Source organism: Camelus bactrianus, chromosome 5 (assembly GCF_048773025.1).
Source record: "Camelus bactrianus isolate YW-2024 breed Bactrian camel chromosome 5, ASM4877302v1, whole genome shotgun sequence".
Lineage (NCBI taxonomy): Eukaryota > Metazoa > Chordata > Mammalia > Artiodactyla > Camelidae > Camelus > Camelus bactrianus.
In genome coordinates, this window is record NC_133543.1 from 42,034,448 (window position 1) to 42,048,998 (window position 14,551).

Genomic DNA, 14,551 nt, shown 5'->3' on the forward strand with positions numbered 1-14,551 from the left:
AATTGATCACATAAAAAATTACTATGTTAGGCCTACTCCAGGAATGCATGATTGGTTTAACAGTGAACAAAATATAAATGCAACCTATCAGACTAATACACAAAAGCGTAAATGCCATATCATCACCTCAAAGACAGGAAGAAAGCTTTCATTAAACTAAAGTCAGCTTATATTTAAACTAGAGTTTTTACAAACAAAACCCACAGTAAATATCACACTCAAAGGTGAAACATGCAAAGTTTTAAGGAGCAAAACTATCATCACTTTCAGGCAACATTATACTGGAAGTCCTAGAAACTGCAATAGGAAAGAAAGGCATGAGGACTGGTTCCAGAACTCCTATTATCTGGTGATGTGACCATCTAGATGGACACCCCAAAAGAATCTATATTTTTCACCCTAAAAAAAATTTTTATGCACACACACACACACAAACACACAGCAGTATTGTTTAAAAAAAACAACTAAAAATCAAACATGTGACAATCAACAGAACAATGAAAAAACCAAATTGTGCTATATCCATACAATGGAGTACTACACAGATATGAGAATAAACAGATTATAGCTACACATATGTAAGATAAAGTAAAAATAAGAAGAATATAGTAAGTTTCAAAAAGTTTCACAAATACACAAAAGTAAGCCATATGGCTAGATTCTAAAGAAAAGCAGGCAGCAATAAAATGGTTAGTTACAACAGTAAACTCTCAGAGGGGTAAGGAATCTTCAAAGGTATTGGAAGTGTTCTCATTTTTTAAACTTGGTCATGAATTCTATTATTATCCTTCAAATTTTACATATATGTTACATATTCTCTCATATGCATGAAATGGTTAATATTAGAAAAAAATTAATTTCAATTTGATTTTAAATGCCTCAAATTCTGCTTTTCAAATAAGTATGTAGGTAAGATATCTACACAAAACAGAAATACCAGGACATAAATCTTGCCCTAAATAGAAAACGAGTTGAGTGAAACATGAAGAAGAAGAAAAAAATGAGGGAAAAAAGCAACCATATAAAATAATCCCTATGACAAAGCCAAACTAAAAGATGTTACTTAAAAAAAGACCTCAAGCATCACGTTTAAATATGGCAGAAGATAAACGGTCATAACCGGAGTGGGGGAGATTAAAGCATTAAAATAGTTCTAGAACTAGTTAGATGGTTTATAGTCTTTTTCCTCACCTTCCCTTCTACCTCCTTGTGAAAGCTACAAAAGTCTCTCTCCACGTAGGCAGAACAAGCCTTGCATTATGCCTGCTCTATGATGGTCACTGTATGTGTGGTTCAGGAAGAGGAGATAAACAAAATGGTCCCTGCCCTGGGGAAGCTTTTCTGATGAAAGAGAATAAACTCAAACTCCAGCAAGTTAAGGATTAGGAAAAATTGATGGAATGTAAGGGTAACTGAAACTGTGATACCCTGTGTAGCACAGACATTGACAACCTGCTGACGTGCTGTGCTCCTGACGTTTCCAGCCCCCTTGCAGTTAGATGGGACTGTGTGGCTGGTTCTGGACTATGAACCATGAGTGGAAGTGATATGTGTCACTTGAGCCAATGCATTAGAGAGCCAGTGTGTGACCTTCCAGCTCCTTTCTTCTCCTGACCCAAACTTCTGGAAGCTATGTGTTGAGATAGCAGAGTTCCAAGATCAAAGTCACCTGGATTACTGAATCACCACAGAGAGCACAGATGCTGTTGGAAGTTGCCTAACCTGTAGGGCACGTGGCATAGCAAGCAATAAAGTCTTATGTAAAGTCACTGGAACGTTAGGGTTGTTCCTGCCACCTAACAGCATCATGAGAGATACTGTAAAAGGAACAAAATCCTTCTGAAGTCTTATACAAAGACATATACCTACATATATGAAGTGAATTAGATGCCGAGATTAAGAGAGAACTATATGGTCACTGAAAATCCTCCCTGATACTTACTTCCAGATTATAATAGGAAAAATATACGTAAGAACATAGCCTTACCTCACAGCTTTGCCACTGGTTTGGGATACTCGGTCGGAACTTCTGGTCACAAACAACTTTCCTCATTTCCTCTATTGAGGGATCTGAAGGCACCATGTCGTAATAAGGCAACTGGTACTCCTCCACAATTCCTGTAAAAATTTGCATAATAAATTTCCCAGTATGAATAATAAATAAAATGTTTATCTCAAAATAATATCAATTAAGTTTTCTAGGCACAAATGGCACCCTGGAAAACTGGAAAATCAGGCTTATTAAAATTATGTATCAGTGTAAAACCAAGTAAGTTTAAAACACTCAGTTGAACAGTTATGTAAGTTTATGAAAATTTATATAATGTGATAATTAAATAATTCATATATTATAAAACAAAAGTATATATAATTATTTTATCAAATACATAACTATATAGTTATAGTTATATATAATTTTATATAAAATATATTACATGTATATAACTGTTAATAATTATAAAATATAATTTTATATTATGAAAATTACATAAATTTTGATTTACATAAAATGCCATTGTGAAATTCAAAAGTAATGCTTAATTGCAAAATTTATATCATGGTCCCATTGCTTTGGGAATGAAATATATTTCTCCATGAAAAAGTATATTTCTCCTTTTCAAAACAAATTAGCTTTCTCTTTTTGAAAATTATTAGGCAATCTTTTAAAAGCTGAGTTTTTACATTTGGATTTTAGAACTACTACATCTGACAATGTTCCAAAGAAATGGCCAAAAAAATTTAAAGTTGGATAGTTCAACATGAAGGTTAACATTTAAAGAGTCACAAATAATAGACAAAGATTTGACCTTACTTATCAGAATATTACTTGAATTCAAGAATTTCCTTACATAATCAGTTGAATTAATTATAGTTCTTTTATTTAAAATATTTAAGATGTGCCATAATTTGGAAAACGAACTTCAAATCATATTAAATAAATTACTATTTCAACTTTTGAAGAAAATTTAAAGACAAAATCCTAAAAGCAAATCTAGACAAATATCAGTATGAAATTTAAAAAAATAATAACAAACTTGTTTGAATCTTGCCATTTACCAAGCACTATCCTAAGCCCTTTATATGTTTTAACTAATTATCCCTCAAAACCACTGACTAAAGAAAGTACCATGTTACCCCATTTTACAGAATTAGGAAACTGAGGCACAAAGAGTGTCGTGAGTTTGCTCAAGGTACACAGCTAATAAGTGGTAGATCTGCAACTTAACCCCAGACTTGGGGATTCAAGTGTTCCTGTTGTTTCTGCACCACTAAAATTCTATTACTTCTATGTATAGTTTCATCTTCCTAAATGCTTTATTATCTATCTTATCTAAGAATCAAAGGGGAAAAGCATATTTTCTCATTAAAATGTAATTTTAACCTTGTAAGCTTTTCATTTAAAAAAAATAAGATTGCTGTAAGGCACAAAATCCAAAAACTGACAGTGGTTTAATAATGACGATTCTTCCATTGAATGTTGACTATAAGTAGGCTTTGTACTAAAAGTGTCACATGAATTAACTGAATTAATCCATTAAACCCTTAAAGCCCAAAGAGTCAGTTTGATTATCTTCATTTTACAGATGAAGAAAGTGAGACCACTTAACTCACCCAAAGTCAGACATTCAGGAAGTTGCTAAACCAAGCTTAGGCACAAGTCTGTCTCACTTGAAACTGAAAACTCTGAATCATTTTCTACCAGGATTTAACTCTTCTCCACTGATTCAATAATTAAATCAGACTGCGTTTGTAGGGTTTCATCTGCCCAAATTCTTCCTCTCATTATTAATTTATAAACTGCTGGGAGCAGTAGAGTCAGAAAGTTAAGTCTTCGCTCACCTCCACCCTGCACTTTAACCCCCCCCCCCCATCATCACAGGAAAGAAAGGAACAGGAAAAGAGTGAGCACCAGGAGACATCAGTTTAAATCCTGTGGCTTTGGCAAGTCACTTAACCTCTTTGAGTTTCATTTCTGGTATAAAGTAAGGATACAGCTAACTGAATACAAGCTCGAAGAAGAAAACTCTCAAGTGCTTTGCAAAGTATTATTATAGAAGTCAGAATTATTAGGAGAACTAAGCAGTAATCACAACCTAAAATCTCCATTATGTTCAAGATGCTACAGTTCTGCCACTGGAAAGATATCACCAAAAGTTAATCTTCTAAATATTTAGAAATGATTCAATATAGTACATTGAATTAGAGCATCAAGGAAAGGCAGACACAAAGAATATTTCCAAAATCTTACCTCCAACTGAACACCTCCGGGCTATTTCCCAGTAAACCAGACCAACAGAATAGATGTCAGCTCGTTTGAAGGACTCAAAGATATTCACATTCATTGTATCATCAAGCATTTCAGGGGCCATGTACCTTCAAAAACATACACATTTCAGATTCTATGTATGACTTTATAGCAATCCAGTAAAACACAATCTTAATAAATTCTGATACATAATATAAGATAGTTTACATCATTTTTACAGGTAGCTCTGTACCACTATAATAGAATAAAATTAAATAATACATTTATTCAACTAATTAAAAAACATTTTAAATAGAACTGGAGGTCAGCAGCATTCCACAAATATTTGCTGTCAATGAACAATTTTATTATACATTGGTTCTAAGATATATAGATATATAGATATTATATTGGCTCCAAGAAAACCACATCCTTGTTTGAATAGGACTCAATCAGAGAAGTCCGTAGGACCCAACTGAGCTTAGATGTCCTAGGGATATTTCAAGGATTTCTCAGAATATTGAAGTGAAGATGCAATACTCTCACAAATCTTTTAAAAGTTTTAGATCCTCTGAAGGAATCCAGCCTTCAAGGCTTCCCTGATGGACAAGTTAAATCTCGTTTTATAAAGGGAAAAGAGAAGAGATCCCTTAGGGCTGCCCAGTCTGAATAAACTATCCTGAAGTGTTTCTGGGGTCCCACTAAAGTCTCCCAGGGAACCAAGTGAAGGACTCAGAGTGACTGGCCTGGAATGTCAAATATGGCTTGGAGGCTAACTATACCAGCTTAGAAATTCTCTACTCTTAAGGGCCTTTAACAACTCCAGGGAGTTTTGGTTGTTTCTGATTTCAAGGTCAAGAAACCTGGAATTATGCCAAAGTAGCACAGAGCATGAATTTCAAATGAAAAGAAATGGAAGTATGTTGGCCATATGGCCACAGTCTAGCTATAACAAGAAAACACCAGAAATCTCATTACTAATGAGCCTGTCCTGACATGTGTGTGATATGCTCTATTTATGTCATACTTGTTCTTAACTCTCGGAGATTCTGTTCTTTGAAAGTGGGACTTGTATCCAAACTCATATTATCTTAATGTACATCAATTTGGGAGATTTAAGGTTGAGTACAACTATAGGTGAATATGTTACATAATATTTTTAAATATTGAGAGAATACAATAGCACATAAATATATTTATTATATAGAGTCCCTCACCTATCTAGTCCCATATGCTGATTCTGTATCTGTTGTTTTTAACCTGAATGTGTAGAACTACACCTTCATTTGCAACGTATAAAGGGTTTGGAGGAGATACACACTACTAACATTTTCCCCCTCTTTGTGAAAAAATGTATTCTCAGAATGTGGCACACTAAAAATAATATAGCACCATCACTTCCACCCTTCATCTCCACTGGACTCCCTACCCAAATCGCTACTTTCAATATGATCAAAATGCCAACTTTCCTTGCTTTATTACCATTGCGCCACTGATTTCTCAGTCACCTAGAGAAGACTTCTTGTTGTCTTGGGCCTAATGATTTCCCACTTGAATCCACCACCCTCTCCCTATACACATATCCCAGTCATTCATGTCCCATTCATAAGGCAGTCATAAGTCTTAGTATGCTACCAAAGTAAGTTATCTTACCTTTTGGTTCCCACTTTAGGATTCTGAGGTATATCAACAGTGTTCAGTATTGAATCATGCTTCACAGCCAACCCTAAGTCTGCTATGGCACAAGTTTCACATTTTTTCACTAAGATATTTTTTGATTTTATATCTCGATGAGCGATAGCAGGTTTACCTATGAAGCATGAGATAAATATATTAACTTTTTTTATCACTGAAGATCGAATCTCTCCAAAAGGAGTCATTTTGAAGACTTGGCTCAAATGTCACCTTCTAAGAAAGGTCTTCCCCAAGCCTCATTCTACATCCCAAGTCATTCTCCATCACAGTCTCTCATTTTGCCTTCTTCATAGTCCTTACCACTATCTAAGTTATTTTATTTATTCACATGCATGTATAAGTATCTATCCCTCCCAACTAGACTGTAAGCTACATAAGGGCAGTGGCTATGCCTTCCTCATCACCATGCCTCCAATGCTTAGAACACTAGGTAACATTTAGTAACCACTAATAAATATTTGCTGAATAAATAGGGAAAGAATTAACATTGCTATATCCACATAAGAACATAGCAAATATTCTCTTACAAAACAAGTTTCAAACCTGTATTACCCTAGACCAGCAGTTTTCAGATGTGGCCCAAAGATCCCCTGGGGGTACTTGAGGCTCTTTTCTAACTACATATCTGTGTAATATCACCTTTTCCTCATATAGTTCAACCAAAACAACAATCTGGGACAGACTAAACAGGTATGAAAATCCAGACATTTAACCAGACATGAAGGAGATTTGCATAAATGTAAAACAAAACCATTATTCTCACTAGATTGGTTTTTGTATTATAAAATATGTAAAATTTTAAAACTATGTTATTTATTTTAATATTTAATTGGTTAATTATTATATTTTAAGTAAATTAATACATATTTTAAATTTCTCAATTTCAGTTTCTAATATAGTAAATGTTAATAGATATAATCCACATACACAGAAACTTTTGGGGTCCTCAGTAATTTTTCAGCGTTTAAAGGGATCCAAATCTGAGAAGCACTACCCTGACTAGACTAATGACTTTCTAGAGCCATTTCACTATTATCTCAATAAATAGAAAACACAGTGGGTATTATTTGGCGTTAAGTACATGATATATAAATATTTTTTCAAGATCCCATTACCTTTTCCAATTATTTTAATTATCAAAGGTAAACAGTTAAATTATTTGCATTCTCTGAAAACAGAGCATTTGCTACCAGAGCAAGATCTTCCAGGTATATATGCTAAATGGCAAAGATAGAGCCACTAGGAATAAAAATATTATTATGGATAAATGACAAGTATGTAGGTGAGAGCTGGCTATATCATGACAAAACTTTCAGCTTTATAAGATACCTTCAGTGGTTTTTTACATTTGATAATAGTTTGTAATAAACTAATACACAATTGAACAAAGAAATACAACTTAGTGTTTCTACCCTCTTATTCAAGGAGAAAAAAGTCAGAAAGAAAATACACACCTTGTGTACCAACAATCTCCATATGAAGGTGGGCCAGACCACTAGCTATCGAAAGTGCCAGCTTGATCATTCCAGCCACTGTCACTATGTTTCTGTTCAAATAGTCATATAAGGAGCCCTGTTCATGATATTCAGAGACAAGCCAAAGTTGAGTCCAAGTTCCATTATCTAACAGGAAAAAAATTATTTTATTGCTATAAATATATGTTGAGAAAGAAGCCAGAAGCTTTTAACAAATGTCAGTGTTTAAAGTAAATCTGTATTGTTAACAAAGCAAAGTTAATTCCTTCAGTGATAATACTCACAGTCCAAGTTAGTAGAGTGTAAATTCTCCATGAGTTCCTATTGATGTATTAGAACCTGTTATATGTACCCACCATAGCTACAGGGAGCTGTGAGGCAGTGATTCTAACAACTGAACAACTCCTTTCTTATTCCCTCTATATCAGTACCTGCTGGTAATAGCAACCACATTATAGGAGAAACTACTGAGAGATGCATTTAGGCTCACTGTTGTGTTATAAATTATTCTTGAGCTTTTAAGAAAGATTATACCAATAAAAAACAGAAATATAACAAATTCACACAAAGCATTATTACTATCATAAAAGCTCCAACATTCTAAGAATGTTCATGTTATTCACCTTTCAAAATAGGAAGTTTATGATTTCCCTCAAAGCTTATATTAGGTGCCAAACACAATTACTAGACATTTTCAAATAATTTACCTCATTTAACCAAAAGCTAATCCAGCTTACAATAGATTTTTATCGGAAGAAAAATTATGCTAAAATTTCTCTAGGTATTATCAGTGTCCCTACAGTTAGCTTTAACTCTCGGAATCAAATGTCTACAGTAGCCCTGGGCAGTCCTGACCAGTTCTGATGTTCAGAGAAAGGAAATTATAATTAATGAACATTTGCTAAGGACTTTTTCTACCTAGTGCTTTATGTTCAAGAGCTCTTGGTTATCCAAATATTTAATTTCCAAATCCGGGTAGTGATAAAATTTCCTGGGAGTGCAAAAGTCAACATAACATGATTAAGTTCACTAATAAACTGACCACATATCAAACCAATTCTTACTCATACCTCTCTCCCTGCTTAACACCAGTGGCTATCTTTGCCCTCCCACTTCAATGTCTTTGTCAATGTGTTTATCAGGCAGATGACTAAAAAGTGAAACTGTAAATGTTGCAAGAGATACAGAAATGCATGAAGAAAGTGATATTAGAGAGCATTTGGAATCAAAGCCAGTGACAAATCATTAACAGAGAAAGACCAGTTAAACAGAAGAAGAGAAAATCGAGGGTGCTCTTTCTTGCACACAATGTTTTATAACCCAATAAATGTCATGATTAAATTAGCCTCATCAAGATGATCCATATAACTACAGTCATCTCTGCTTTCACAACACTGTAAATTAAGCTAACTGGTAGGTAGTTTAGTTCCATGTTACGAAGGAAAAGTAAAAGTTCTTAACAGCTTAATAAGAAATGTTTCATTTTGAATACTACAGTTAAGAATTTGGAAAGAAACTTTTTCTTTAAGCTCAGTTTGTCCCTGGCTTTACTTGGCTTTACTCAGTTTCTCCCTGACAAATCAGAAAAGATAAATCATTAGCAAATGTTAACTATGGCCAGAATGTATAACAATGTGTCTCTTTGGCCATCTAATTAATAATGAATACTTTCATAATCTATATTAAATAGAAATAACCATAGATTCTTAATTTTCATAGGTAATGGTAGGTATCTGATATCCACAGATAATTTGTTCTTTATGTAAAGGTTACAATATCTACCTCTCCAAAGTTCTTCATGAGTATTACTGATTCAAATAAAAAAAAAATTGACTGGATCAAGTTTTGCTCACCTTTGTTCCCTGATTCCCTTTAAAGGAAGTACTGCACAGTTAAATGAGTAAAAGCAATGCAAAAAGAAGAAAGAGAGCATAGGTAATTCACAAACTCTATATCTGGTCCCTGATTAGTGGACATACATAAAATACTTTATGACTATTGACTTAAATACCAAAAAGTTGATGGCCTGTCTTGTTACACAAATCTCAGAAAGTAGTACCATTTGGGGTTGTTAACGTTAAACCTCAAGATATAAACCATATTCACAGCACATTAATAGAAAATTTCACTAAAATTATCTTGCTCATTACCATTCTGATAATGTCTTAGAAAATTTGAGTCCTAAACTTAAAGTTTGTTGTACAGATGAAAAATACAGTCCTAACAGAGATGAATATTTGGCTAGCATTCGTTGGTATGTTTGTACTAGTTATCAAAATATTGAAATATTTCTGTGCCAATTGTTAACAGCTGATATTCGAAACTTCCAATGGTATTCCTTTGCCTAGATACCCAAAGCAACTCCCAAAACCACAAAATACCTCCAGATCTTTTCACGACCCAGCAAGTAAAGGGTTAAAACCCAGCATGGCAGTGTTCTCCCAGGACTTTGTTCCAGTTGAAGCTGCTGTTCTGATTGGTTAGTTCCTGTGCCATACCATTCATCAAATATTTTCAATATCAAGCTGGCTATAGTGTCACCATAATTTCATATCACTCATTTGCCCTGCTTTATTGTATGGTTATGCACATTTACCTGTGAAGAAGAGGAAAGCATTTTCTTTCCTCAAAGAAGAAATCAGACTTTCATGCAGGTTTTATTAAAACAAACAGATTAGTTATTCTTATCTGATAATAGACATAACATATTATTTGCTGAACCCAATTAGATTGAAAATACCTTTGTTGTCAGCAGCAATGAAACCAAGGATGTTTTCATGTCTCAGCATAACCGTCTGATAAATTTCTGCCTCTCGAAACCAAGATCTTTCATCTCTGGAGGAGAATATTTTCACAGCCACATCTTCCCCACACCATCTTCCATGCCAGACCTCACCAAATCTACCTTTTCCTACCATTTCCTGAAGTACAATCGTCCTCGCAATTGTTCTCTGAACCAACAGAGGTAGACCTAACCAAAGAAAAGACAAAATTGATCATTAAAAACAAGTAACTGCCAGAAAATAACTGTCATAATGACCATGATTTTCACATAAAAAGCGTTTCACCACTTTAATAATTTTACTGCTTTTGAAGAAATAAGCACCATTATACCAAACTTTAATATAATGTCAAAGCATGCCTAAAACATAATCCAAATTCTTACTGTGACTTTCTCTTCTCATATTCACAAATAAAAATTTCTTGAACATAGCCTGTCATTGCAGATATCTAATTTTCCAGAATTGTTACAAATCTCCCTGATTTGAATATTAAAGCCAGTCAGGTTACTAAATACACAAAGGTTAAAAAAATATATGTTGTTGTTAGCCTCTAAAATAAAATATATGGTTCCTGGTACAACTGAGAATGCAGAAGAATTCTTTATGAATTTTTTTAAAAAGCCAAATTAAAACGGGAAAGTAAAGAACCAAATTCAATGTCAAGTGAGGCAGTCATGTTACACTAAAAGCAAGGTACAGTCATAGAAAATATCAAAATGATATTTTCTGTGGAACAAAAGAAAGTCAAAGAAAATACATTCTGAGTGTACATAAATTGTTTAGATTCTTTTGAACCAACAGCTTTACCTCCAGAATTCTAAAGATTTAATTCAAAATGTGGAAAATTTGTGTTTAAATGTTTAATATATTATTATTATTATTCATAGGAAAACAAAGGAAAAGTGTGACAATAGAGAAATTGTTAAGTATAGTACAGAGGTTGAGACCACAGATAAGAAAGACTTGGGTGTGCCAGCTGGTAGCCACGGGCAAGTTATCGAACTTCTTTGAGCTTTGGCTTCCTTGTCTGAAAAACTGCAGGTAATAATATTACCTGTCTCCTAGGAATACTGTGAGAATTGATACGCATGTTAAGACTCTAGCCTGGTATCTGGCATATGATGTGTTCAATAATGGTTTGCCCTTAACATTATGTCTTAGGATAGATTATCCAGAGCTGGAAATAATGATGAAGAAGGTATTTCTTAATGACATGGGAAAATACTTTTGCTATAATAAAAGCAGTACTTTTGTTAAATGAACGAATACTTTTGTTAAATGTAAAAACAGCATAGCAAATTCTATCCATCTAAATAAATATATCTAGCTATTCAAAATATGCACAGGAAGAAGACTGAAAAGAAAATATGCTAAATGCTATGATGGTGATTTCTATTTAGTGGAATCAGAGTGAAGTGAATTGTGATATTTTTCTTTCTAATGTTGTACATTTTCTTAATTTTTCCATAATATCCCACCAGTACTTATTACTCTCATAATTAGAGGGAAAATAGCTAAAGAGGTCACAGTATAATTTAGACAAGAAAGTCATGTTTAGTTGTTGCCACTGTACTCAGATGGCTGGGAAACCTTTATGGTAACAGCAGCCTTTATAGTAAGCTCCTGCAGGCTTCAACCTCTACTCCTGAAATGAGCCACAGTTTATTCAGGTGCTCTCATCTTCATGAGAACCACCCACTCTGGCTAAATAGGCACAGACTATACGTTTGCTATTACGGGTCTCAGCAATTAGTCCTAAAGCTCCATGAGCAGAAAGTTCTTCTGAGATTATCTGATTCAACTCGATCATTTTAGAGATGAGAAAATTGAGGCCCTGTGGTAATCAGTAAGTGGAAGGCAGACCTATAACTAAAACACTGATTTTCAGTCCAAATTCCTGCTCTCTCACCATTCAGTGGATATGGCTACTCCCCTGCTGGAAAGATTTCAAGCAGCAAACTATACAGGCTATTTTTGAAACCTACACTCCGTTATACTACCTGACCAAACAACAGAAGTTGTACTAACAATTATCAAGCCAAATTACAATCTCAATCTCTCTCCTCCCTCCGCTCGTCGTGCACACACACTGACAGAAACATCCCCACCACCAATTATTACCAACAACAACACAAAGACAAGTGGTTAAAGAACAAGATAAGCCAATGTTTTCAAACTGCAAATTGATTAAGCATATGATCAATGCTGCAGCCCAGGGACAAAGTAAGGTATCATATAAGGTATCAGCACAGCAATTAAGTTGAGACAGTAAAACTCAATGAAAGTTGCTTCAATATCTTTCAAAGCAACCACCACAAATAATCTGAGTGATTTTTGTGCTACACACTTAAAGATTTTATTTAAAGAGAAATGGACTTGCACTCTCCCTGCAGGTCTATGTTACTCTTTTTCACCAGGGGCTGTAGAAGTTAATGCTTATCTGACGGAAATGCCGCCATCCCTCAGAAGTGTTATATCATGACAGGAAATCAGCAACTTACCCGGTCTCTTGGAAGCCACCTGAGACACCATTATATCTCAAAGACAGTCCAGTAAAACATCAGTCCATTTCCTCTCATAGGCATTGCATCTCTTTGAAATTTGTCCCTGACCAGGTTGGAATATGCTTCACAATTTTTGTCTCTCAACATCTGACAAAGCCAATTCTTGCATAAGGTCACCAGCCAAGGAAGAGAAGCAGAGGGGAAAGAGAACACCCTATTTCTTTCCTATGGGTGAGCTTTTGGGATAGAAGCCTTGCTGCACATGGACCCTTTCTCTCTGATGATCAAAGGCAGTACAGCCATCCATTACTATTAGCTAATGGCCACTGCCAAACATATGCAACTGGCTTTGGGGAAAGGTGTCTAGAATTCTTTTAAGTTGGTCATTAAAGAAGTCATCTGTGCTTGGGTATATTTACAGCTTTCTTTTAAGAGAGAACTTAAACTAATCTAAAGAGAAGAGGGCTGGTGGTCAATAAGTCAATTTAGGTTTCAAGATGGGCCAAAACACCAAAAAAAGATAATGTTAATTTTTCATTTTATGCTCTGGCTCATGATCACTTTCTTAAACTAAATATCCAGTCTCTAGCTACAAAAAAAAAATCTCCATTACTTTTATTTGAAAGGGAAATCCTTATACATCTTAAACATACTTAAGGAGTAGCTTCTAAACACACATTTATGCATTATATCTTTAGAGGAACTAAAATGTTTTGGAGGGGATTAAATACATGGTTATTTAATCGCTTGAACCTTTTAACAAATTACATAAGGTTTCAAGGAACTTGGCACAAATCAGAGCTCTCTATGCCTAAAATGCTTCCAGTGCTTAAGAAAACATAGCACAGTGGCCCCCAAAATGTAACACTAAGGAAGGAAGGAGTATTAAACCCTAACAAATTTTACTTTTAAAGGAAAAATGCCAACTTTCCATTCAATAATTTAATTTGGATTTCAGTTTGCAGTTTGGAGATATTCTTTCCAATATTCCTCCTTTGAAAACATGCCATCTATTTATGCAATAATGGTATAAACACTGAGGCAGGCTTTGGTCAGTGGCAGAGACAGGCAATCTTGTCCCCAGAAACAGCAGACTATCTGGGGTTTCTGGGTGACATAATTAGGCCTCTCTTTTCTGATAAACACTTCCAAAGCTGCTTCATGTTAAATACGGATGCTCATATAGACGCTACCGCCTCTCTGTCGTCTGGTCTGCCCCTGTTAATGGTGCCTGCCTGGACGCTCCCAAAGGCCATGGGCAAGGGAGTTCCTCCAATTCTGTTTGGGGTAATCATCCTTAATGATCTTTCCAAAGCAAGAGGGGATGCAGGCACTTCTAAAGAGGCTCACCTAGGCTTACCCCAGCTCGTGTTTCTGCAATGCCACATGCTGACAGGAATCGTGGAACATAAGAGCCAGGAGCCCTCTGTCCTTTCAGAGAGATTTTTTAATACAGGGGAAGCTCTGCTCTGTCATCTGAAACCCAAAAAGCCCTCAGATGCTCTGTGCTATGAGAAAGACTCATTGAAGCCATAATACAGCCTGGCACTTTGAACTGCTTCAGCAGGGGTTCTGGAGCTCCATTAAAAGGGGAGAGGCTTATCACAGAACCTTAGCAGCAAAAGCCAGCATAGGAACGCTATGCTGCTCCCTTTCATCTTCCGTTTTGATGCTTTAGGATCACATTCTTGATTTTAATTTCAGGTCCACTCCCTATTAACTTCACACACACATATCCCAGGGGTTGCTTACAGATTCTAAAGACCTTCATAATCACAAGCAAAGAACACTACTTTGCATAACTAACATCTTTCCCCCAGAACTCAACTGCTTAAACCCCGTAACAGT

At 35.1% G+C, this 14,551-nt stretch overlaps 1 protein-coding gene across 4 annotated transcripts in view; it reads right to left on the bottom strand.

Moving 5' to 3' along the window:
• Window positions 1–14,551, bottom strand: part of ACVR1C (activin A receptor type 1C) — a 138,821-nt gene that overhangs the window by 84,355 nt on the left and 39,915 nt on the right. For all 4 annotated transcript variants that reach the window (XM_074363692.1, XM_074363693.1, XM_074363691.1 and 1 more), the window contains exons 4-8: window positions 10,157–10,387; window positions 7,396–7,563; window positions 5,900–6,056; window positions 4,250–4,374; window positions 1,988–2,118 (exon numbers count right to left, since the gene is read on the bottom strand). In XM_074363692.1, the coding sequence (XP_074219793.1) occupies window positions 1,988–2,118; window positions 4,250–4,374; window positions 5,900–6,056; window positions 7,396–7,563; window positions 10,157–10,387 (812 nt within the window). The remainder of the gene's footprint in view (window positions 1–1,987; window positions 2,119–4,249; window positions 4,375–5,899; window positions 6,057–7,395; window positions 7,564–10,156; window positions 10,388–14,551) is intronic.